The 26,899-nt window shown below is 38.6% G+C and overlaps 1 protein-coding gene across 1 annotated transcript in view; it reads left to right on the top strand.

The window, feature by feature from the left end:
• The window catches only part of LOC124721971 (leucine-rich melanocyte differentiation-associated protein-like), a 36,889-nt gene extending 26,244 nt beyond the window's left edge, over positions 1 to 10,645 (top strand). The window contains exons 5-6 of the mRNA XM_047247141.1: positions 5,297 to 5,381; positions 7,706 to 10,645. Of these exons, the coding sequence (XP_047103097.1) occupies positions 5,297 to 5,381; positions 7,706 to 7,785 (165 nt within the window). The 3' untranslated portion in view covers positions 7,786 to 10,645. The remainder of the gene's footprint in view (positions 1 to 5,296; positions 5,382 to 7,705) is intronic.
• Positions 10,646 to 26,899: the final 16,254 nt, after the last annotated feature.

The following is a 26,899-nucleotide window of genomic DNA, read 5'->3' on the forward strand; positions in this document are numbered from 1 at the left end:
TCTTTTACCAAAATTTCCTCTCTCAGTTACTTGAATGCCAAACCTCATTCCAGGAAACTGAGTCTTAAAACATATAACTCCATCAAGCAGTTCGGCTTGCTGAGCTTGTTTAAGTTTTAATATGCTACCTGCAACTGTATAGTTTCTGTGATGCCTGCAGCATTAGGAGATGACATGTTTGGTACAGAAACATGCCTTAGACCATGGCCTAATGCTTGTATAACAAAAATTGCCAAGGATGTAAATACCAGCCATGGCAGCATGCATTGTATGCCCATACATATTGTCGCTTATTATGAAATAACTCGATAGATTATTACGTTATAGATATTTATCATAGAGAATGCAGACAACATCATGTACTAAATGAGGCACAGTACTGTTACAATTTGAACATACCTAAAACCTTTATAAGGGAGACCATACTTTATAATTTAAAAACAGTTTACAAAAATCTTATTCATTGTCACAAATATACTTTCCTAGATAAAGAAATCCTTGGTTACTCGTTTCAAATTTTCATTCTGCTGCAGTCATTTAGGCTTCATAAATCATCTTTAATTAACTGTATCACTTTGCCAACCAGAATGCACTCTCAGTAAAACAACAATAACTTCATGTTTTGCATGCGTGTGGCCCTCATATTGGGGATCCACTTTGATGTATTTGCAAAGCAAGTTTAGCACAAAAAATCCGTAGGTAGCAGGAAGAAAATCTCCTACCACAGAATATTCAATGATGTACAAGATAGCTGTGCACACTTTGCAACATATGTGATTACAGGACATAATCTCTAAAACAATTAATATGGGTAACACAATATGAAACATATAATAACCATTTCTTAAAATAACATATATGCTGTTGGAAAGAAATAGTACACCCTTTGCAACATTTCCATTTCATTCAAGATTTATTGCTGCAACAATGCATATGGAGTACATGAAATGATTACAGATCAATAGCACAAGCAGTTCTTAGGTACTAGGTATCGAGCCATGCTGACACACTAATATTAGTACGTGGTGTGGCCTCCACAGGCAGTAATGCAGGCACTGACTCTGGCATCCAGTCAATCATACAGATGGTGACTACTATCCTGGGATATGTTATGCCATGCCTGCTCATGCTGTTCATGTAGTTCTGTAAGAGTTTTTGGTTGATGAATCACATGAGTCATTTCTTGTCCCATCATATCTCATATGTGCCTGATTGGAGACAACTCTGGAGATCATGTTGACCAGGGAAGTTGCTGCATGTCTTCCAGAGCACATTGAGCTTAACGGGCAGTGTTTGGGCAAGCCTTATCCTGTTAGAACAACACACAACATTCCTTTTGCAAGAACAGCAGAAGAAATGGTCTAACAGCATCCTGTATGTACCAAGTGCTGGCTTGTGTCCTCTCCAGCAACACCAAAGTGAACGAAAGTTGTAGCTTATCGCACCCCAGACCTCGAGGTTGCTTGGATGAATGCACTCCATGAGACAGGGCTCACCAAGTGTACATCATACCCACAAATGACCATCACTTGCATGCATACAGAATGTGCTTTCATCGCTGAAAATCGCGCCAAGCCATTCCGTCCTCCAAGTGATCCTCTGATGGCACCAGTCAAGCCATGCACTTCAATGTTGTTGCGTGAGTGGAAGACAGGCTAGAGGTGTACGTGCCCATAGTCCCACTGCGAATAACTGGTTCACAAAAATTTGGTTGACACATCTGTGCTGTGGTAGGTGTATGATCTCAATACAATAATCCTGGTGGCTTTCTGTTCTGCATGGACATCCAGAACCTCATCTACAGGTGTGAGAATATTCACATTACTAGTCATGCTAGCATTGTTGCACAATTGACACAGCACATGCAACTGGTGTGGTAATTCTCCATAAGGACCATCGTGCAACTCGGAAGGCCACAATTTGACCCCCTTCAAACTTGCTCAGTTGACAGTAGGAAGCAAGGATGTGTTTCTGTGACATGGTTGCCAGCTTGCTTCAGGCATTTGCACTACCCTGAGCCGTCTTGCTGTCAGCATTCCCTATTGAATAGTAGACATAGATAGTGCTCCGGTAGTTATGCCACTACACTATCTGTTACCAGACGACATTGAAACCATTATCAGGAACTTTAGTCCCGCACCTGCTGCACAGTATGTGTCACTGAAAAGGTTCATGCTCAGTCCTCATTTTCCATAAAGACACACCTATGTCACATGCTAATCTTTCATGACGGAATATTATGTAGATGTCACTCTAATGAACCTCATTTGTGCAAGAAGTGAGGCAGTGATTAGCACACTGTACTTGCAATTGGGAGGACGATGGTTCAAACCTGCATCTGGCTGTTCTGATTTAGGTTTTCTGTGATTTCCCCAAATCGCTTCAGGCAAATGGCAGAATGGTTCCTTTGAAAGGGCATAGCCAATCTCCTTCCCCATCCTTCCATAATCTGAGCTTGTGCTCCACCTGTATTGACCTCGTTTACGTGAAGCTGTGACTCCTTTTGTGTGCTCCTCCCAACCATTGACTGCTGTGCATTGGGAGCTGTAGATTTCATGTGTACCGAGTGGGTCCAGTTCTGTAGTTGACTTTGGGTAATGATCAGCCAGGCTTTGAGATCGACTAACGTTGGTACTGGGAGTAATATACAATGCTGTAGTTCCACATTACATGCCTTTGTATAGTGTCCTGATGCCAGATACTAAGGTCTGTTAAGATAGTTGTTACAGTCCAACTGTAGTGACATGTGGCAGTTGCTTCACAAGTGATGAGATTCACAAAGTGAGCACTGATCTGAAGAGAATGCCGCGTCAATAGTGAATAAACAAACAAATTGGAAACAATTTCCAAAGAAATCCATTGGACAGCAGGTTTGTGGTATTAATATTTGTATGGCACAAGACACAAAGCCTCATAAAACAGCAGCAATTGGCTTATAGCCACACTAGCACTGGTTGTAAAGTGTGTTACATCTACCATAGTCACATCTCATGTGATGTTTGTGCTAAGTATTGCATCACTTTGACAGCAGATCGATGTCTGACTCCCTGTCAGAGTCAATATGCTGCAATCCTAAACATGCTCCTTCCCCCACGGCTCCATATCAGGTTTTATAACACTTATTGCTATGTGACATTGTGGATAGTTGTCTGCACCACTGTATGTGTTGGCTGCTGTCCTACTCAGTGCATACATCACACTGTGGTATATTGTGCCTCCAAAAACTGCATAATGTAAGATCTTAAATGGAGGCTTCAAAACAGCTTCTTAGTACCACTTTTTGCCTTTAACAGTTTCCACTTAACCTACAGGTTCATTTTATAAGTTAGATCAAGATCTTTTCCTAGTTGCTTTATTATTGTCACATTGGTGTCACATGTCACTCACAGAAGAATTTTTTCAAACATAACAATTAACTGTAAATCCCTGGTAGGATGAAAAAAAAATATTTCAAATGCACAGCCAGATCCTATTTACTAAAAGAGGAAGAGTGTTACTATTTTTATCACTACAAGAGTGAGCACCAAGTCACATGAAATTCATTTCAGGGAATTAAAAATAAGACAGAGTTGCCTGTTCCTTCTGCTAGTTATAATATTATAGGATGTGTTATAAGATTACATAACATTTTTTATATACCACGTAAAGAACAAACATTACGAGCTAATGTGAGACCTCAGTTTCTCCCGACATATACTATGTTCAAATAACTTGGGAATGCAACTAAGTGACATCGTAAAAACCCACCTGCAGCTGTCAGCAATGTCATGCAGCTGCATTCCCTTCAGTTATTTGGGCATTAAGAGCTAATAGTTTACTCCATTACTTATATTTTACACATGGGGCTGACCTGCATGAATTTTCAAAAAATAACACCAAAGAAACAAGGGTTCAAGTGTTAAAGACTGTTTTCAGCATATGGCTGAAAGAAATAGCAACTATGGCATTATTATGAAATACACTCTATTGCTTTTAGTTACTTCTTGATGTAACATATGGTTGTTTGATATAATAATATAAAACGTGTAAATACATTACAGAAATTTTGACAAAAGTGTTTTTATGAGAAAATTAAGAAGCTCGGGTTGGATTCTTAAAGGATGAAACAGGAAGTCAGCTGTAGCACGTTCAGCAAAACCATGCCAGCATTCACCTTAGCTACTTGCCTAAAGCACATAAAACATAATCTGGACAGCTGGATTTGAAGTTTGAGCCACACTGTCCGAAATGCAGGGTCTAGTTCCTTAACACTAAACCACCTCACTCTGTATCTTGTTTGTAAAATGGATTGTAGAGAGAATTTACTGTATCATTTGTAATTTATAAGACTATTAAAATTGGCTATTACTGCAAGCTTTTGATATTTTGATACAGAAATTAATGAATCATGACAGCAAAATGTGTTGCCGAAAGTGGTAGTTGCACCGATTTGTTGTCCTTTTTTCCCTTTCCAATTTCTGTTTTGTTGCATTGCTGTATTAACAGCCCATGTACAACCTGTATCTTTTGGATATAGTGAAGAATATAGTGGACATGAAAAACTGATTTTGCATTGTCTATCACGCAAAAAATGTAATCCACCATCTACTGTACAATGTGTGTGTAATGTAGAAAACACAATCAATTGACATATTGTAATAAATTCTATTGACTTGCAGCAAAGGGAGCAAATCTTAAATCACAATCTGTGGTCCTGTAAAGTATGATTACTAATCCTGCACCAAGGTTTCATAAATAAATTTTGTAACAAACTTTTTCTGTTACACTTGTTACAAACTGTCACTTCGTGACTGAGCAAGGTGGTGCAGTGGCTAGTACAGTGGGCTCACATTCGGGAGGACGACAGTGCAAATTCCAGCCATCCATATTTAGGTTTTCCACAATTTCTCTAAATCACTTCAGGCAAATGCTGAGATGGTTCCTTTAAATAGTGCATGGACGATTTCATTCCCCATCCTTTCATAATCTGTGCTAGTGCTCCATCCGTAATGACTGTACTGTTGATGGGACATTAATCTCTAATCTACCTTCCTTCGTTCCTTCCTTTTTTATCACTTTGAGGATAACAACAGCAATGTTATAATAAAAGAGAAATCAAGGGATTTTTGCATGAATGAGGAATAGTTTATAATTAAGACATTTAAATGGATTGTTGAGGTAATTTAACTAATCAGTAGTGATTTACAAGGCTACCACTATCGGCTCTTATATTTTGTGTAGAAAGTAATGAACTATTACAGCAAAATGTGTTGCGAAAAATATTTATACAGTACTTTCGTTTTTGTCAATTCTGCAGGAAGGTAGAGATGACTCGCATGCAACCTTCAATTCCAAGTACACACCACTACCAGGTTCTAAGCGAAGTATTGGAGATCATCAAGGTGAATAAAAATTCAGAATGTCATATTAATTTCTCCATAGAAATAGTGTTGCAAGATTATTTTTATTAAAATATACAGCATGTTTTTGGCTATTTTAGAATTATAGTATTGTGCATAGACTTCTCACACTTTAGTTTCATTAATAAAGCAAAGTCCAGTCTTCCAGAAAGATTGTTGTCTCACTTTCTTCCCGTTTTTAACTCTCTCTCTCTCTCTCTCTCTCTCTCTCTCTCTCTCTCTCTCTCTCTCTCTCACACACACACACACACACACAGAGAGAGAGAGAGAGAGAGAGAGAGAGAGAGAGAGAGAGAGAGAGAGAGATTAGTTGCTATTGCCCTTGATAATGAGTAGGACCAGTGTATGAGACCACACAAGAATCTATTATTTCGTGTGATGTGTTTTTGTGGTGTTGAATGTGTGTTTGTGCTACAGAAACAAAGGCTTTTATTTCATTTTGGTGTAACTGGGTAGTGGTCATTATGGGCCAGTGAGCTAATAGACATCAATGACAGCTCTGCTGTCCCATGTATGCTTGATGGGGCTGAGATTTAATTGCGTAGACAGCCCAAGTGGAAGATACAGAGCATGCTACATTGAACAAGTGGTGTGGAGATGTGCATTGTCAGATTGGGTTCTGAAAAGGGTTCAGATATGTTCTGGTGACAGGACTGATGACCACACAGATGTAAAAATCACTTGCCAGATTCCTCCAGATTAGCATCCCCCCCACACCGCGACAATTGGCATGTGCAGCTTATTGTACCTGTTGGTTCTGAACAGCGGTTGTGAGCGCACAATGTGTTTTGCATGTCATCATATCTAAGGATATAAAACTGTCATTTCATCAGAGACAGTCAGCTTAATACCAGAAACATACTCCCAGATAAACCAGTGTCAATGATAAACATACCAAAGAAACATAGTACCACTCCCAGCAAGAGATCAGCTAATTAGTATGTACAGTAGCTGAGATGTCTCTGGCAGTCATTGTTCTGTCAATCAAAGTTACTTTAAAGATCGTTATATCCAGCTGCTAATCAGTGTGTCGAGATGACAGAGATGGAGAACATATGTTTTGGGAACTGTCTGCTTCCAATCTTCTTTACCACCTGTGAATCACCTAGACATCTGGACCTGTGCTGAGCTGCAGTTTTACAGCACAATTTACTGTAGACAGTTTTTGTGTTTCATAGACTAAGGAAACTCACATGGGACCAGTCTCTATGAAGTTGAACACAGTTAAATAGGGATACTGATACATGTTACCATGTCGATTAATTGTGTGACAAATTTCCCCTGACTGTCCAAAGTTAAATATGGCACGGTCGATAAACAACCATTCTGGGTGCTGAAACCTGTTCAGAATGGGTGGAAATCACAGTACTAGTACATTTCTGCGGTGCCACAAATTCTTGATGAGGCTGAGAGTAGAAGTTATAGAGCATATTGTATTACTGTCATGGTATGAGGATGTGCCTTACTAGATAGGGGTCACTTAAGTAATGTCTTAAGTGTATCTTGTCCAATTTTGTGCAAAAACACAAGTTGAGTCAACACACTACATTTGGGACGCAACAGACAGGGCTCCATAAGTCACTTTCCTGTTGAGCTTGGTCATAATTTCTACAGCGCATGTGCTATTTGGTTTTGCCACATCAGAAGCAACATGTGAATATAGGACAGGTGGTTAGCAAACCTTAATGAAGCATTCTCACCTCCCAGAGAGAGAGAGAGAGAGAGAGAGAGAGAGAGAGAGAGAGAGAGAGAGAGAGAAAGAGAGAGAGAGCTGCTGGGAAAGGATTGTGTGTTCAATTTAAAACTCTGTGCTAGTCTGTACATATCCCTAAATTTTATCATTTTGTTTGCTGTGCACTAATAATTACACCAACCAATTGTGCCTCATGGACTGACTTAGAATTCCATTGTGTCACATCCTCCAACCATTTAAGACATGTCACCTTAACAAACAGCAGCTAAAGCAATCCAAAATGGCTGTTTCATGAAAAATGTCTTGTGGAAAGCTTTAAAACAACATTGGTTGCTTCTGAAAATTATATGAAAAACAACTGCATTCTTTTTAAAATTCTCAGGGTCTTATAAAAATGCAGTTTATTTCACCAGTACGAAAATTAATATATTGATTAGCTACAGAGCCAGTCCCTAAAAGGAACAGTAGTTCTAATTTGTAGTTCTAAAAATTTATGCACTGCATTCAAATTGCTATTTGTTTATTGAACTGCATGTTAATATGAGACATTGAAACATATTTTATAATCATAATTAGTCTCAGAAAGTAAATACTTAGTGTTTCCTTTTTTCAGGTGCATATGGTAAATGTCGGTATCGCTACTCTGGGAAACACTCTGAAGGGAATCGTTTCATTAAGAATAATGACCTTTAAGAAATTGAAACAAGACATGCAGCTGGTGCCACTGTAAATTTAATGTGGTATTGTCATTATCTTGCCTTCTCTCCTTGCACTTCTCTCATAATCATTAAGTTACTTTACCATAGCATAATCAAACAGTGGAAACTCCAGGCTGGAATATTAACAATATTAGGAAAAGGATAGAGTGCTCCTCACTGTAAAGATGGCCCATTGAATTGTAGTCAGGCAGAACAAAAAGATTGTTACACATCACAGCTTTTGGCTAAAGCCTTTTCCAGCAAAGAAAACACGGACTTGCTTGTGTAAATGTGTATGTGCGTTTTCTTTGCTGAAGAATGCTTTGCCCAAAAGCAATTATGTGTAACAGTTTTTTTTTTGTGCCTTTCCCATATTTTTTCTTGCTGGACGGAGCATAGTGGTCATCAGTATTTCATGTTTTACAGAACTTATTTTAATTGTAAATGAGAGCTTATGTTCAATGTATCAAAAAGAAAATCCAGTTACTAGCTTACATTCTGTGGCATACATGTGTGAAGTACATTTCTTGTATATTGGCACACTATGAGAGTACACTTTTATGTTGCACACATTGCTCAAACTAACCATGACATGATGTGGTATGTCATTTTATATCCTGTTTATATATATTTTTTCAGCTACCTCATATTTGCCAACCTAGTGTGAAATATTTACTGCTTCAGATAGACAAAAAGAAAGGAATTCCCAAAGTAGGAAATGAAACCACCTGGATACATTGAGAAAAGTAGTCACTGCTTATTGTGGCACTATGCACCATGCCACCATATTAGTGGTATTAGAAATCACCACATCTGCAATTACAGGCACAGGGCATGTTTCAATGATTTTTCAGTAGAGTTCTGCTGTAACTGTAAATGTTTGTTCAACTTCATCATAAAAGAAGTGAAATTTGTCAATTTTGTTAGTCTGTTAAACACCTCAGTTTGTCATCCTGTGACAGAATTGCATTGAAATAAAAGCTCCACAAAAGGAATTACATTCCCTTGATGCCTAGTGCCCTGTAATCCAGTGTAATTGAGGTTGGCACTGATACATTACAACAGTAAAAAGAACGGGTGTTCGTGAATATTTTCTGTTATTCTGACATGAGGTTACCTCTGCAGGCCTTTCTTAGATTTCCAATGATATGAAATTAATATCTGTTAATTATTAATGGCAACAGTGTCTGCGTTTCTGCAGTAACTGCATTTATTAAAATACAATGTCCTTCAGACATGCATGCATCTCTGAACGAACAGACACCGTCTTTGATGATTTGCAGCTGTGGGAATTATGAAATGGATTAACATATCATGAATATGTATTAGCTTCGGCAACTTGTAACAAATGAAAATTTGTGCTCGATGGGGACTCGAATCCAGATTTCCCACTTGTCATCAGCAGTTGCCTTAATCACTTCGGCTGTCCGAGCATGCCCTCATTGCCGGTCCAAACCTTGGCTATCCGAGGTTCAGATCGGTACTGGGGGCATGCTTGAATAGCTGAATCTGATGTTTGGACCAGCACTGGGGGCACGTTCGGATAACCAGAGTGGTTAAGGCAGTTGCTAGTGTCAAGTGGAAAATCCAGGTTCGAGTCCCAGTCCAGCACAAACTTTTATTTTTGTCACAAGTAGCTGACGCTAATACGTTTTCACAGTATGTGAATCCATTACATGTTCATTACTTCCACTACACGCCATAGGACTCTGTAGATGCATATGTCAGATCTAGTTTACAAATATGATGGAATTTACATTGTTATTATTTGGGTGCCTTGGAACTATTGTTTCTATATTAAGTGGAAAACGTAATCTAGCAGCAGCAGCAGCAGCAGCACAGAAAATAAGTTTTGTGATATAGTTAGAATTGACATTAACATGAAATGTAGCCATTGTCATTTTATAATTGACAAGTTATAAACTTCTAGCTGTAAATTGGGTTCTGATGTCTATGGCCATTTTAATTTGGTGCAGTTGTTAACTAATCTTTTACTTGAATGGAGAGAACTTCTGAATCAAATACAAATTTAATACCACTTTTTTTTTCACTAAAATATACAGTTTGTTTGTGTCATTAGATCTGTTTCCAAAACGAATTGTGCAACAATTGACCAAGTAGATTGAGTACATGTTAAACATGTGTCCTAAAGAAAAGTGGAAGCTAATGATGATAATAAAGTTAGTCATCCTAATTTTTGAGACAACTGTATTGGCAAGTGATAAAAAGAAGAAAAAATGATGAAAACTGTGGTCATTTATAACACAATAAAATTGCGTAGGAATTGTTGATTTCATAACTGTCAGTTCAAGTCTCATCTTAGAGATAAACTGGACAAAAGCTAGAGAAGAAACATATTCTTAATAAACTTTGCCATTGTTATTATTTACTACAATTGCTACTACCATTATAAGTTGATCTTAAAAATTGCAAAAGTGGAATAGTCATGTGCAAAAATAAAAGTTGTGCCTTAACGTTGTGCCAGTTTCATGTCAGAAATAAATTTGACCAAGATAGACTAATCCTGTATGAGCTTTACTGCAATATTAAGAATCTCATGTGAGAAATGATACTCTTTAATAACATGATGGTAAGAAGGTACTCATGTTTGTTTTCAGTGGTTGATATTGTGAAATATCTCTTGATACTTTTGTAGAAAAATATTTTATTATTGTAATAAACTGAGTGGTATATCTAACAACTGTGATGTCACCAACAAAGATCTGAAACATGTACAAATGCTTCTCTCATATGAATCATGTTATTCTATTAAGGCCTTTGTGTGTATAACTCTTTTATACGTAACAGAATTTGTATTGTATACGAGATTTTGTAAATAAATATAGTTAACAGTCGTCTCTACATTTTAGATGATCCTCAGTGTATTTCTTGCTGTTATAGGGCTTCCTTGCTGCCTTTTTCATTCAATACTGGGTAGTTTTATTGTAACTGAAACAGTGTCGTCTGAAGACTAAACAGCCTTGAAACTTTCTACTTACAGTACATAGATGTTTTTCTACTGAAGCAGTGGAAATGATGGTATACATATTATGTTCCAAAACTGGAAAAATAATGAAACTAATTCAGTTCAAATTCAGAGGCATGGACTGTTAGCAGCATAAGCTGGGAAAGAATAATATTTGTATTCAGTGCAATAGTTAGTAATTTTTTCGTAAAATATAACTGACTCTTAAAGTATGTAGGCAGTACTGAAGGTATGTGTGCACATGCTCATGTGTGGGGGAGAAGGATGATGTTCTCCTTTTGTGTATATATTTGCATATGTGTGAAAATGTGTCTGAATGTAACCTTATGGTGTACACTGAGGGACACTGATTGGGGAGGATAGGTAACTTGAAACTGTGCAGTGAGGAACACCACAGTGTGCATATATAACTTGAAACTATCCAGTGAGTAGTCTAAGATTAGAGAGCACCTAAGTATGTAACACTTAAGGTGACTTTTAATATATTTTTCCTGCTGCTGGTCTAGGACATAACAAAGTTTCTTTTTCATATGAACTTACACTGAGGTGAGAAAAGTCATGGGGTAGCAACATGTGCATACACGGATGGCAGTAGTATTGTGTACACAGGGAAATATAAGGCAGTGCAGTGGCTAAGTAGTCATTTGTACTCACGTGATTCACACAAAAATGTTTCTGACGTAATTATGGCTGCACTACGGGAATTAACAGACTTTGAACTCAGAATGGTAGTTGGAGCTAAATGCATGGGACATTTAATTTCGGAAACCATTAGGGAATTCAGTATTCTTAGATGCACAGTGTCAAGAGTGTGCCGAGAATACTGAATTTTGGGTATTACCTCTCACCATGGACAACGCAGTAGCCACTGGGATTTGCTTAACGACTGAGAGCAGCGGCGTTTTCGTAGAGTTGTCAGTGCTAACAGACAAGCAACACTGTTTGAAATAACCACAGAACTCAATGTGGGACTTACAACGAATATATCGAGTGCAGCAGCAGATGACTGACGCTAACAGCACAATATCAGCTGTAGCACCTCTCCTGGGCTTACGGCCATATGAGATGGACCCTAGATGACTGGAAAGCTGTGGTCTGCTCAGATTAGTGCCAATCTCAATTGGTAAGACCTGATGATAGGGTTCGAGTGTTATGCAATTCCCATGAGGCCAGGGACCCAAGTTGTCATCAAGGCACTGTGCAATCTGGTGGTGGCTCCATGTTCCCATCAAATATGTAAACAGACCACAATTGTTCACAGTTGGCTCGAAGAACATTCTGGACAATTTGAGCGAATGAAGTGGCCACCCATATTACCTGACAAGAATCACATGAAACATCTATTTGACTTAGTCGAGAGATCAGTTTGTGAACAAAGTTCTGTACTGGCAACACTTTCCCTTTTATGGATGGCTACGTAGGCAGCATGGCTCAATATTTCTGCAGGGGACTTCCAATGGCTTGTTGAGTCCATCCCTTGTTGAGTTTCTGCACTGTGCTGGGCAAGAGGAGGTCCAACGCAATATTAGGAGATGTCCCATGACTTTAGTTACCTCAGTGTATGTATTTTTGTTCCTCTACTATCCACACAAATCACAAACAGCAATAACTTTGATTGCTTTTTTTTTTGGGGGGGGGGGGGGGGGATGAGAGAGAGAGAGAGAGAGAGAGAGAGAGAGAGAGAGAGAGAGAGAGGGATTTCTCAATGTGAAAGGCACTGGCAAAAGATATGCTGCCAAATATGTTGATATTACAAATTCAAAATAAGAGTCTTTAACAGTCATAGTCTGAGAAAAGGAGGAGACTGGACAGAGATGTGTGTTTGAGTGTGAACTTCATGAATACACTGAAAATGACTAGGGTATGCCGCAAGTAAATGGTGTGGGAAGGAAATAATCTGCCAAGAGATGTGGATATTTTCACCAATTTTGTTGAGGAGGAATTGTAATATTATTTTATTTAGAAATTATACTATCTGCAGTTGCTACTGTATTAATAACCACACAAGTTGGCAAGGAACAAAAATGAATATAAATACTAAATTTTATATTAAATGTAGTTTGCGAAGCATTTATCTGTGAATAGTAAATGAAAATACACTGACGGGGAAAAAAAAAATCACAACACTGAGGAGGAGTTGTATGACATAAATGAAAGTTGGTAGGCATGTTTCTACACCTGAAAGATGATGTCTATTCAAATTTTGTGCCAGTTGCATAAGAGTGGCATTAGTAGCGCCTCTATGAGGATGCAGATCAATTTTGCTTTAAATACACATTGTAACAGTTGTGAACATTAATTACCTTTGAGAATGGATGTGGTGAGTGCAACAGGCATGGAACTCCAGCCCACAAATTGACATCTGGCACCTGCACAACACAATGCATGCACGTCTGCATGCTTGCGTTCAACATTCTTGTGGTTACATGCGTTATTAATGTACCAGCTTTTCACATTTGCAACAGCCTATCTCGTGCTTACATTAACCTGTGATCTTGCAATGTCAACCACTTAAATATGTTACTTAGACAAATGCATTCCTGAAATTTCATTACTCTACATTAATTATTTTTTTGTGTTGTGAATTTCCTTTCCATCAGTGTGTTATTACTCTGTTGTTGTATTCTTATTTTTGACAAAGCTTAATCTGTATCTCAGTGCTCACACCCATTAGACTCACTGAGTAAGAGAGTGGAGGAACAAATTTCTATCATTTAATACTCATAATAATTACAGCCAGCACGATGCAAGGTCATTGACGGAGTAGAATCCAATTATTACTACTCCTTCTTATGAGTATTGTGTCTGTTTCACATAGTCTGTTGATGAAATAAGGGTTGAAAAGCTATACCAGTAGATAAGATATTCAAGTTCATATGAGTTAGCTTACCAGATGAGTGATATTCTCTCACAACATACTACACGTACAGATAAAAAATTTTATTGCTCAGGCACTTGTACTGGGTAGCAGTAGCAATGCTGGTAAGCAATGTGTTCAAACCAGCAAAATATGTATAGAGGTTTAAACAAGTTGAAAGACGTTTATAATATCACACCTTATGGAAAAGGGAATTCATTTTCTAATTCATATGACCAGAGCCGTACCAAGGTCTTGGCAAGATTGGCCTCTGCCAAGGGTGTAGGTGCAAAGGGGGTACAGAAACTGATCATAAGAAAAAACAAAAAGAAAGAATTAACTGGGAGCAGTACATGAGTTCACATGCCCTACCTGTGAGAAGAAGACTAAATTCACGCTGTTATCACAGTGGCAGTTCTTCATAGTAATATCATAAAGAAATGACCTCTACCAAACAGGCATCACATGGACTGTGCGTCAACAGTGCCGGTGCTGATTTAGGGCCTGTGCAACACAAGCCGCTGCTTGGAGGGTGCCAAGCTGAAAGGAACACCAGGGGAGAGACAATTGTTAAGTTTTCTATACAGGACATATCACGATTAGTAGTAGCTGCTTGGGGTGACAAGCGGGAACGAGCATCAGTGTAAGAGTTGTACACAGTGTGTATTACAGGTAGTAGTGAAAACTGACATGGTTGAAACCCTACGAGGGAAAAGGGGGAGAGGGCAGGTGCCAAATGATAAGTTGCTTGTGTTGAAAGATGTTCTCAAACCGATCCTAGTGGGGGTTCAATAAGAGTTTACACCAAACCGAGTTGAAACTGTGCGCAAGCAAAGTTCAAACCTAGTTGGAACATAAAGGCTGAGAGAACATTAAACATTGTTCTCTTGCTCACATCAGCACAAATTACAATTCAGTTAGGTTAACCAACCCAAATTTCGCAGTCGGCAGGACGTCATTTGCCACGTTCACATCTGCTTGGATTGTAACTTCTGTTAAGATGCGGTAACCAAACCGTGTTGGTAGGAAAATCCCAATAGTGTTAATTTCTCTCAGTAGCATATGCATGGTTTGTGAACTGGTTTGATTGCAATTTCATATATGAAATCAGTGATCAAACTGAAAACACATTTTTTTTTTCTGACAAACAAATATTTGATGTCAAATCAATATGTTCCACCCACTGCAAGTTTTTTTTCCTTATGCGCTATATATTCATGAAATTTTGAAGATGGTGATACACCCAGAATTTGCTGTAATGGTTTGTCAGTGATCTGATGATCTTAAGGTAGCCAGTTGCCTCATCACTAGCATTAATGGATGCCATACTATGGGCTGAAATTTGAAAATACACTCATGAGACATGTTGGATTTGTTGTAAGATCTGGATGGTGCTCGCATGATCTCAAGGTTGCCAAATGCTTTGTCATGTACATGAATGGTTTCCGTGCTATAGGCCACAATTCAAAAACGCACTCATGAGAGAGACACGGCATTTGCTATAAGGATTTTGATGACAGTCTGATGATCTTCAGGTAGCCAAATACCACAACTCTAACATGAACTGTGTAAATTCTCGTTTCTTCGTCGTTACCCTCAGTCATTTTGTACTCAAAAATTTAAATATATATATTTCTGAATTGCCATGATGCTAATTTTTTGTATAGACCCTCTTGTAAATAACACTTATCAAGCACTTCACGAATTTTTATCAAACAAAGCTGATCATAATAAACTACTGCATTTTTAAAGGTCACAGGTGGCTTACAAAACACTCGTTCGACCTATACTTGAGTATTGCTCATCAGTGTGGGATCCGTACCAGATCAGGTTGACGGAGGAGATAGAGAAGATCGAAAGAAGAGCGGCGCGTTTCGTCACAGGGTTATTTGGTAACCGTGATAGCGTTATGGAGATGTTTAGCAAACTCAAATGGCAGACTCTGCAAGAGAGGCGCTCTGCATCGCGGTGTAGCTTGCTCGCCAGGTTTCGAGAGGGTGCGTTTCTGGATGAGGTATCGAATATATTGCTTCCCCCTACTTATACCTCCCGAGGAGATCACGAATGTAAAATTAGAGAGATTCGAGTGCGCACAGAGGCTTTCAGACAGTCGTTCTTCCCGTGAATCATACGCGACTGGAACAGAAAATGGAGGTAATGACAGTGGCACGTAATGTGCCCTCCGCCACACACCATTGGGTGGCTTGCCGAGTATAAATGTAGATGCAGTAGTGAGTGACATTCCATTTTGCAGGCTTAGACTCAACACAATTCAACTCAGGTTCATTCCGCACAGCGGCAGTAAACTCCAACCTCACATGAAACTTATCGATAGTGACGGCGGCCGCACACCCCATGAACACAATTTGAGTTGGCAACAGTCTAATGTGGATTGACTTGAAATTCCTTCAACCCAAGTTAACTCAGTTTAGTAACAGTACTCTTGGTTCATGCAGCTGACAACTATGCAACTCACGTACAACAATGAAGTATCTGATGCAACTTCGCTGTGGTATTGTAGGTTCTCAAAGTTTGGTGAGTGGGTGCTGAAGCAAATATGATATTTGACCGAAGGCTTCTGATTTTTGCTGATTTCTGCCAACTAAGGATTGAAGTAAAGTTGTTTAACTTATTTGATTCAACAATAAGTGAAATGCGAAACAGATCTCACATGTAACATATTATTTCATCTTACTTTTATTCCCTGTTAGCAATGTCTGAAATGAGAGCTCTGTATCTTATTTTGAAAAATATGCAGCAGATTTTGGTGTCAAATATAGCAGAAATATTGATATAGCTGAGCTGTTTAACGAAATGGTGGCTTTCAAATACCAGGAAAAAAAGTTGATGAAAAACACTGATACAGCTTCCCATTTGTGTATTTTGAAGTTTTTTTTAACCAAGTATGGGTTACAATATTGAAATTAGTTGAGGATACTTATAACAAGTCTAGTGACACCAGCATCTTTTCAGTGCAGTTTCAGCAAATTGAAGATGATAGAAAGCTACTTAAGGTGGAGTATAAGTGAAACAGATTGTCAAATTTAGCTGTCTTGTCGACAGAATATGACACAGCTGCCAATTTCATTTCAGAGACATAACCAATGAGTTTGCTTTGCTCAAAGCAAACAAATTTAAATTAAAATTATAATAAAAATGTAATTTTGGGAAATGATTTCAACTCTCAAAGCTATCCATTCATTTTTATTGTATTTGTTGCCCTAGTTTCAGGCGAACATCTAATACTCTTGAAATTCTCAACAACCTGTGGTTCTTTCAATTAATCTGTATCACAGCTCCTTAACTTCCTACCTTTTCGCAAATTTTTCAGTTTTAATCATATCCAATTAATAATTTATGCACTATTAATAATTCATGAGGAGCAAATCTGTTATTTACTATACGCTGTATTTGGCTAGTGTATAAGTTTGTAGCACATTTCCGTAAGTTTAATAAACACAATGGTTACACATAACAGTGACTTAGTTATCAATAATATATTCTCCTTCATTGTTTACAACAGTCTACCAAAGTTAGGGTAACTTTTGGATTTCGTGTCTGTAGAAATCACTTAGTTTTGAGGTGAAGAATTCATTGAGCCATGTTTTCAGCGCATTTTCATCTGGGAAAGAAGTTCCCTGAAGGTTCTTTGATAGAGAGTGGAAGAGGTGAAAACATGAGGGCACACATTCAGGCGAATAATGTGGGCGCGAAAGACTTCCCAGACCAACTTCTGTATAGTGTATTTTGTCAGTCTATCAGAATGTAGGCAGGCGATATCGTGGAGTTGCATCACTTTATGGAGTCTTCCTGGCCATTGCTCATGGACTGTGTCTGCAAGACATCTCAGTTTGTCACACTAATTGTCAGCAGTGATGATTACATCTTAGGGAGGCAATTTTTAGTATCCCACAATGTCGCTGTTCTACCAGATGCATAATATTATCTTTCGTGTATGTGCCCAGGTCTTTGTTTGAGAACTTGCTGCTTTGTTTGGGCTCAACCATTCCTTTCTTTTCCTTATGTTAGCATGAAGACAACATATCCGGTCACCAGTAATGTAGCAGGGTAGGAATGGTCGGTGTTATTCACAAGCCAGTTGATGACAAGCAAGCAGAGTTGCACATGTGACCACTCGGTGGTTTTGTGATTTTGGCTTAGAGCATGCGATACTTCCATTACCAAACTGATAATTCCTTGATGCCCCACAATGTGTTCAGCGAACTGACCCATTATTTTGGTTTAGTTGTGCCTACATTTCTTTTTTCCCTATTTTGATTTATTTGCTATTCCATCAACCCATCTAATCTTCAGTAGTCTTTTGTAACATGACATTCTGAGAGCTTCTACACTCAAGAGCCAAAGGAACAGGTAGACCTGCCTAATACCTTGTAGGGCTCCCGCAAGCATGCAGAAGTGCCACAACATGACGTGGCATGGACTCAACTAATGTCTGAAGTAATGCTGGGAGGGGGGGGGGGGGGGGGAGGGGCGGGAATTGGCACAGTGAATCTTGCAGGGCTGCCCATAAATCTGTAAGAGAACGAGGCAGTGGAGATATCTTCTGAACAGTACGTTGCAAGGCATCGCAGATATGCTCAATAATGTTCATGTCTGGAAAGTTTGGAAGCCAGCGGAAGTGTTTAAATTCAGAAGTGTGTTCCTGGAGCCACTCAGTAGAGATTCTGAACATATGTCGTGCTGGAATTGCTCAAGTCCATTGGAAATGGCTCTGAGTGCTATGGGACTTAACATCTATGATCAAGTCCATTGGAATGCACAACGGACGTGAATGGATGCAGGTGATCAGACAGGATGCTTACGAACATGTCACATGTCAAAGTCATATATAGACGTATCAGGGGTCCCATGTCATGCCTCACACCAGCCTCCACCAGCTTGAACAGTCCCCTGCTGATATGCAGGGTCCATAGAGTCATGAGATTGTCTCCATACCTGTACACATCCATCCGTTTGATACAATTTGAAGTGAGACTTGTCCGACTAGGCGATATGTTTCCAGTCATGTCAGTGTTGATGGGCCCAGGTGAGGTGTAAAACTTTGTGTTGCACAGTCATCAAGGGTACATGATTGGGCCTTCAGCTCTGAAAGCCCATATTGATAATGTTTCGTTGAATGGTTCTCACACTGATACTTGTTGATGGCTCAGCATTGAAATATGCAGCAATTTGCAGAAGGGCTCCACTTCTGTCATGTGGAACAATTCTCCTGAGTTGTCATTGGTCCCATTCTTGCAGGATCTTTTTCCGGCCGCAGCGATGTCAGAGATTTGATGTTTTACCAGATTCCTGATATTCACAATTCACTCGTGAAATGGTCGTAAGGGAAAATCCCCACTTCATCGCTACCTTGTAGATGCTGTGTCCCATCGCTTGTGCGCTGACTGTAACATCACATTGAAACTCTCTTAAATCTTGATAACCTGCTATTGTAGCAGCAGTAACCAAACTAACAACAACAGACACTTGTCGTCTTATATAGGCACTGCCAACCACAGTACTGTATTCTGCCTGTTTACATATATCTGTATTTGAATACGCATGCCTATACCAATTTATTTGGGACTTCAGTGTATTATCTTCTTGTCTGAATTGCCTTTCGCCCATGTTTCACTGCCATACACAGCTACATTCCAGTCAAGTACCTTCAGAAAAGATTTCCTAACCATTTTGGGACCATCATCAGTTATTTTGTTGCCCAAACAACAAAACTCATCTGCTGCTTTCAGTGTGTCATTTCATAATCTAATTCCCTCAGCATCACCTGATTTATTACAATTTCATCCCACTTCTCTTGTTTTTACATTTATTGACCTACATCTCATAATTTCTTTTCAAGAAAATTTCCAGTGTGTTCAACTGCTACCAAGTCCTTAACCATCTTTGACAGAATTACGATCTCATCAGAAAACTGCAAATCCTTATGCCTTGTTCCTGAACTTTAATTCCGTTTTAAAATTTCCCTTTGGTTTCCTTCACAACTTGCTCAATGTGCAGACTGAATAACATCAGGGATAAACTACATCCTTGTATCGCTCTCTTCTCAACAGTTGCTTCCCTTTTATGTCCATCGAGTCTCATAATTGCAGTGTGGTTTCTATAGAAGTTGTGAATAACATTTTGCTCCTTGTATTTTATCTATGCTACTTTTAAAATTTCAAAGTATATAGTCCAATCCACATTGTCCAAAGGTTTCTCTAAATCTACAAATGCAATTAATGTAAGTTTGCCTTTCTTTGACCTATCCTGTAGGATATCTCATAGGATCAGTATTGTCTTGCATGGTTTCTACATTTGTCTGTAACCCAAACTTTTCAACCCCAAAGTCAGCTGCTACTAATTTTTCCATTCTTCTGTAAATAATTCATATCAATATTTTGGAACCATGACTGATGGTTTGGTAGTTCTTATAACAACTGTCAGCACCTGTGTTCTTTGGAATTGGAATTATTATATTCTTCCTGGAATCATTGCGTATTTTGCCTTTGTCATATATCTTGCACACCAGGTGGAATAGTTTTGTCGTGGCTAGCTCTCCCATGGACTCTGAGGAAATGTCCTTTACTCCAGGAGGCTTGTTTTCAGTGCTCTGTTAAATTCTTCTTCCATTAGCATATCTCCCACCTCATCTTCATCTGCTTCTTCTTCCCTTCCTATAATCGTGTCTTCAGATTCATTGCCCTGGTAGAGGCAATAATCCTACACTGCATTTCAGCTTTCCCTTTTTTGCACAGCACTGGCTGCTATCTGAACTCATAATATTTATACAGTCGCTTCTCTTTTTTCCAAAGATCTCTTTGATTTTCCATGAGCAGCATGTATTTCTCATCTACTTATGTATGCTTCTACAGCCTCACATTTATCCTCCACGCCTTCCTGCTTAATCTTTTTGCCCTTTCTATCAGTTTCATTTTTTAGACATCTGTATTCCCTTTCACCTGCTTCATTTTTATATTTACTCCTCTTGCCAATTAAATTCATTATCTACTGTGATATCCAAGGATTTGTACTAGGTCCTGTCTTTTTACCTATGTGATCCTCTGCTGCCTTCACTGTTTCACCTCTCAAAGTTATCCATTCATTTCTATTGTATTTGTTTCCCTTGTTTCAGTCTAACATTGTCTAATGCTCCTTCTGAAACTTTGGTTCTTTCAACTTATCCATGTCCCATCTCCTTACTTTCCTACCATTATGCTAATTTTTCACTTTTAATCTACAGCTAATAACGGATAAATTATGGTCAGAGTGCACACCTGCCTCTGGAAATGCCTTTACACTTTAAAACCTGATTCCAAAAACTCGTCTTTCCATCACATAATCACTCTGAAACCTTCCAGTGTCTCTAGGTGTCTTCCCCATACACAATCTTCTTACATAAATTGAAATCAAATGTAGGCAATGATTCAGTTACGTTCTTTGTAACATTTTACCACGCGGATTCCTCTTTCATTCCTTTTATCCAGACCATGTTCTCCAAATATGAGGGTTGGAACTTAAATAGTGGCAATTATTTATTCACAACTGATACAAAAGAGTTACATGGGCACCTGTTACTGTCCTTCAAAGTAGTCACCAGTGTTGTGTAGAACCCGTTGCCAGCGATGTGGGAGGCGTAGTACACTGTTAGCACAGCCTGTTCTGTTGATGGTGCGAATGGGGCCGTCTACTGCCTGTCGAATCTCTGGAACAGTTCTGAAGTGAATGTCATGAAGTGGTTACTTCATCTTTGGAATCAAATCAAAGTCACAAGGACTTAAATCCAGTGAGTATGGTGGATGGTACGGTACTTCCCAGTCCCATCGACCGAACAGAGCAGCCACTGCTTGCGCCTGGGCATTGTCGGGCAAAATGATGGGTGGGTTGTGCAGAAAGTGTCGCCGCTTCTTTTGCAAAACTGATCACAGGTGATGCTCCAAAAATGAACAGTAATACTGTGCATTGATGACCTGCCATGGAGGAATGTAATGTGTTAGTATAACACAATCACAGTCGTACATGAGAATCACCATAACTTTCATCATACTGGGGCTCTGACACACTTTCAACTTTCGTGGTGACCCATAATGACGCCATTCGTTGGATTGGTGTTTCAGTTTTGGCTCATACGATGTGGCCCATGTCTCATCCATTGTTACAATACGGTGCAAGAAAGCCTTTCCTTCACGCTCATAGCGCACCAAGTGTGTCTGAGAAGCGTTGTAATGCATCCATTTCTGCATTTCCATCAAGTTATGTGGAACCCATTGTGTTGAAATTTTTCGCATGCCCAGGCATTCCTTCTGGACAGCACAGTCGTATGTGCTAACCTGGTCTCGTTGGTGAGCTCACGAATCATATGTCATCAATCACTGTCCACTAATGCAGCAATAGCATGCATGTCTTCTTCAGAGACGCTAGGACGACCTCCCCAATGCATGTCTGCTACAGTTTGCCAACCTTCGTTGAAGGTTCTGTACGGCAATGCCAATTTCCCGCACGCCTCTTGAAGGCCTTGATGACACTGTCGTGCTGGATGACCTCTGGCACATTCAATCTTGATCCAACTCCATTGCTCCTGCTTCGAAAACATAGTGACACCATTACGTTAGACCACTCGCTCACAAGTGACTGTGTTTCCCTTGATTGTGCGCACATCAGCGACAATAGCAGATTCCATTGCATAGTGTCTCCACAGCAGTGTTGCCACTATTTAAGTTCCAAACTATGTATTTTTCCATCTCTTCTTTTTCCTACTACTGAATTTCAGCCATCCATCACAACTATCTGAACAATTTCCTTTATCTCAGCACACATTTGTCAATCTCCTCATCACCTGTGGAGCTAGTAAGCATATAAACTTGTGCTACTGTAATGCCTGTAAGCTTTTGTATATCTTGGCTATGATAATTATGCTGTTCGTAGAAGCTTTCTATTGTCTTATTATTAAACCTACTACTAGATTATCTCTATCTGATTTTGCATTGATAACCTTGTACTGACTTGAACACAGGTTATGTTCTTCCTGCTAGTGCACTTCATTAACTTTCACTATCGCTAACTTTAATATATCCATTTCCCAAATTAAATTCTCTAACCTGCTTATCCGATTGAGGTATATAACATACCACACTGTGACCCGAAGAATATGTTTCGTTTTTCCTGATGATGTCATCGTGCTAAGTAGTCCCCATCCAGAGATCCAAATGGGGGAACTACTTTACCTCTAGAATATCTTAAGTAAGAGGATGCTATCTTCACTTAACTATTTAGTACAAGTGCATTCTCGCATTCTCGTGGGAGAGAAAAGTTACAGCTATAGTTTCCACTTGCCTTCAGCCATTTGCAGTACTAGCACAGCAAGGCCATGTTGGTTGATGTTACAAGGTCAGATCAGTCATTCAGAAACTATTGAAAAGGCTGCTGACATTGTTCAGGAAGTACAGGTTATTTGGTGTCTTCACAAATATTTCTTCATTGTGGTTGCACCTATGGTATCTGTATCATTTCATCTATATAGCTCATTTAAGAAATATATTGTCAATAATGCTTAATTTTTATCAAATTTGCTTCACAAATTACAAAATTCACTAAATGTATGTAGAAAACATTGTAGAAAGGGGTGGGGGGGACAGACAGTGTGCAGGCTTAGCAGTTCTATCAAGGGCACAGGATCACATTGGTATGGCTCAGCATATGACTGTTTTCTTATATACTTTGAAGTTACCACAGTCAGGATTCGTGGGGAAGTAAGTCATCATTTGCAGATTGTAAAAATATTGAAAAATGCAAAACTGTGAAAAAAAATTACCATTGCTAGTAATTCAAGGCCACCAGTGCAAAAAAGCAAGGGTCGAGCAATAAAAATATTTATTTGGCTCTACTCAAAACCATATTAGCAAAGCGAGCACTTAATTAATTCCAAAATAATTACCAAGTTTGTCAAAAGTATTGTTTGTATAACTATATCTGTTAGTTTCATTATTTAATGAACAATTCAGACTAATCTTTGTGATAGAGGGAACTGTTAGAAAAAGAGGGATTTTTCAATGGATTCAGTTAATTGAATGAGTTATATTTTAATTGTAATTTCTCTAAATTTAAAATCGAACAATGTAGTTTCAGTGCCTATTATTGTGAAGATATATAAAGGCCTGATTTTTGGCCCCAAGACAGTCAGTCCACGGCTGATTTTCAGGCGGGAATTCTGTATCAGTTAGAATAACAATAATGCATTAACTTAACAGTGGAATTAGTGTAATACCAATAGGACACGTTTTAAAACAAATATGGTGTCTGTTCAATTTATGTGAGAAATAGTGTCACAAGTACCTTAATATTCTGCAAAAATTGTGAACTGTGTGGTTAGGTATTTACTGCTCGTAGATGTTCAACAGCAAACTATTGTAGCAGTATGCTGATGTTTGCCGGCAAGCTATTAATGAGGCTTATCATTCACCAATAGTGAACTGGCCATATAACTTTGTAATATTTGGGGGGGGGGGGGGGGGGCGTTGTGAACAGTGGAAGTAAAGAACTGTGAAATGTAAATGTGCAATTGTCAGCTACATCATTGACAGCAGTCAGTGTTGAACTTCCACCTCCCATTTTTCAGCCAGTATAACAATGCAGTATGTCGACACCAAGGACTATGAACAAAGAAATAAAGCAAGTGAATGTCATACAGCGTGGAGTGGTGTCTCGTGCTCGTCTCATATTAGAACAGATTCAAACTTAGTTGTGATTCTGGTTATTGTTTCATATGGCGAGAGGTGGGAACGTAATGCATCCCGGAACATTGTTGAACATGGTCGCTTTTTTTGGTGGTGCAGGTACCATGGTGTGGGTATGCATAATGTTGTATGGGAATACTGACTTTGAAAATTTGAGTACAGTACACTCCCCAGTTAATATTATTGTGATACTGTATTGCTTCCCAATGTGCATCTTTTCAGGGGTGCTTTTGGCCTTGACTTCATTTTTACTCATGATAATGTACGACCACATCAAACTGCACAGCTGAAGGAGCACTTGGAATGAGAGGATATTCAGCAAATGGACTGGCTTACCCATTCTCCCAACTTAAATCCCACTGATCACATGTGGGATGCATATTGTAGCATGTCCACATGCACCAGTCGCCATTTAGCAGTTGTCGAGTATGTTGGTGGAAGAATGGAACGCTGTACCACAAGAACACCTCATCAGCATTGTGACCAACATGGTAAAATGTTGCAGAGCATGCACCATCATCCATGGTAAATAAAAGTGTTGTTTCTGTTTGTCTCATTGTTTTTCTTTTTTTTTCGGTTCCCCTTCAGGTTATACTGTAACTGTTTATTCTATGTATTGTCCTAGTTTCATCAAGCTATGTTACGTGGCAGTGACAAATCATGTGAAAGTGACTTTCATCCTTGAGTTCTGTACACCAGTTTATTCTCATCATTTTCGTGCAGTATAGGTGTGCTTAATCTGACAGAGGGGAATATGACCATGATGTTTGAACTGCATTTCTCCTGAAATCAATTAAATTGAAACTACTAATACATGGAATCTCTTGTCCAACAGGCCATAAAAAGAAGATACCCCAACTGATGCTACAACCTTTACTAAGAGGATGCCTCAAGTGGGTCAAGTGCTAAAAGTGATGTAGCCATCTTTGTTAGACTCATATATCACACTTTGCCTGGTGCCGCCCCCCCCCCCCCCCCAGAAAAAAATAAAAAAATTAAACAATCATTGAATTGAAACAAATTTCATTTATGGTAACTAAGTGCTGCCTCTACTTGCCCCATAAGGAGATCGTAGATGAACAGATTCTCACCAAACCTGTTGTACAACTCACTTGTATGTTCTTCCAACGAATTTAATGTGCTGTGTGTCTTCACTACCACTTGCCTCTGGGGTAAAGGTGTTGAAAACTTCATGTTTTCTAAACAGTTAACAGTCACAAACCATTACAAATTTGGTAATCTATAGAACTGCTGAACATATTTACAACCAAAACTATTTATATTGGTGTGGAGATTAATTACAAAAAATATATGCTGTGAGCAATGTGTGATGATATAAACAAATAACTACGGGAATTATAAGAAACTGAGTGTTCCTAACATGTTTAAAATTAGACCCATTTTAATGTTAAACACTTGCAGTCTTACAAAAGTTAGGGAAGAAAATAATGTTTAACAGCCCAATTTATATGGAACTGAGCACTTGAGATTTATCTAGGGTATGAATTTATGGTTTTCATTACTGCATTATGAAATCCAAATATGGACATAACACTGAACTGTATTATTAATCTACAGATTTACTGGACAGATGCTGACTTTTATAAGGAAATAAAAAATATAGAAATGTTAGATGTAAATGATTATCATAAAATTCACTGTTCCCTAAGTGATTATAAAGTACTTGGAGAGGGGGGAAGTTTTATCAGTAAAATTATACAAAAATTTCAAGAGTGAGAACAGATATATGTGCATATTTACATAACACAGCACAAGAGAAAAAATTAACATTCTAAAACTCAATAATTATAGTATGCCAACTGTAGTAAAAATGTTTGTTGAAAGGTGTAGTCATTATTTACTTCAGAGACAATGTAGTGTATAGAGTGGTAGACAGAAGCAAATACTGCATTCAGGAACAATTCAGCAAATTTTAAATGGTCTTTATGAACACGATAGCTAATTACTTGTAATCAGAGGTGATACCCAACATATGAAGTCAGTTTCTGTTACCCAATTTTTAGGTGTATCAATACGGAAAATTTTATAAGCTTCAGAAATTACTTATAGGACATGGACATGGGTGCAATCTGTAATGAAGATAATGTAGATGATGAGTTTAAACTATTTGTAAAACAGTTTATTTTTTAGTTTCAGTCAATATTTACCAAAAAAACTGCTCATAAAAACTACTGTGTCCCCCACTAATAAATGTTGGTTTACCCAAGGGATCAACACTTTGTGTAAAAGGACTGTTTACTTCACTTAGAGAATGTAATTTGCCTGAAAGAAAAATGCCCAACATGTTATACTGCAGTATTCTAAAAATAGTTAAGAGAAAAGCAAAGAGCATGTCTAATAAGTCTGAAATTGAAGCTTCCAATAATACACACATCAAAAAAAGTTTTGCATCACCCCGGTTCCCAGAACTCCTGATGATAGATGTTGACTGTGGATATTGTATCACAGACACAGTCCCTTTGACTGTTCAGAGATGTCACTAAACACACCCAAAGATGTAAACAACCATGCATGA

This window comes from Schistocerca piceifrons, chromosome X (genome assembly GCF_021461385.2).
Source record: "Schistocerca piceifrons isolate TAMUIC-IGC-003096 chromosome X, iqSchPice1.1, whole genome shotgun sequence".
NCBI classification, from domain to species: Eukaryota; Metazoa; Arthropoda; class Insecta; order Orthoptera; family Acrididae; genus Schistocerca; species Schistocerca piceifrons.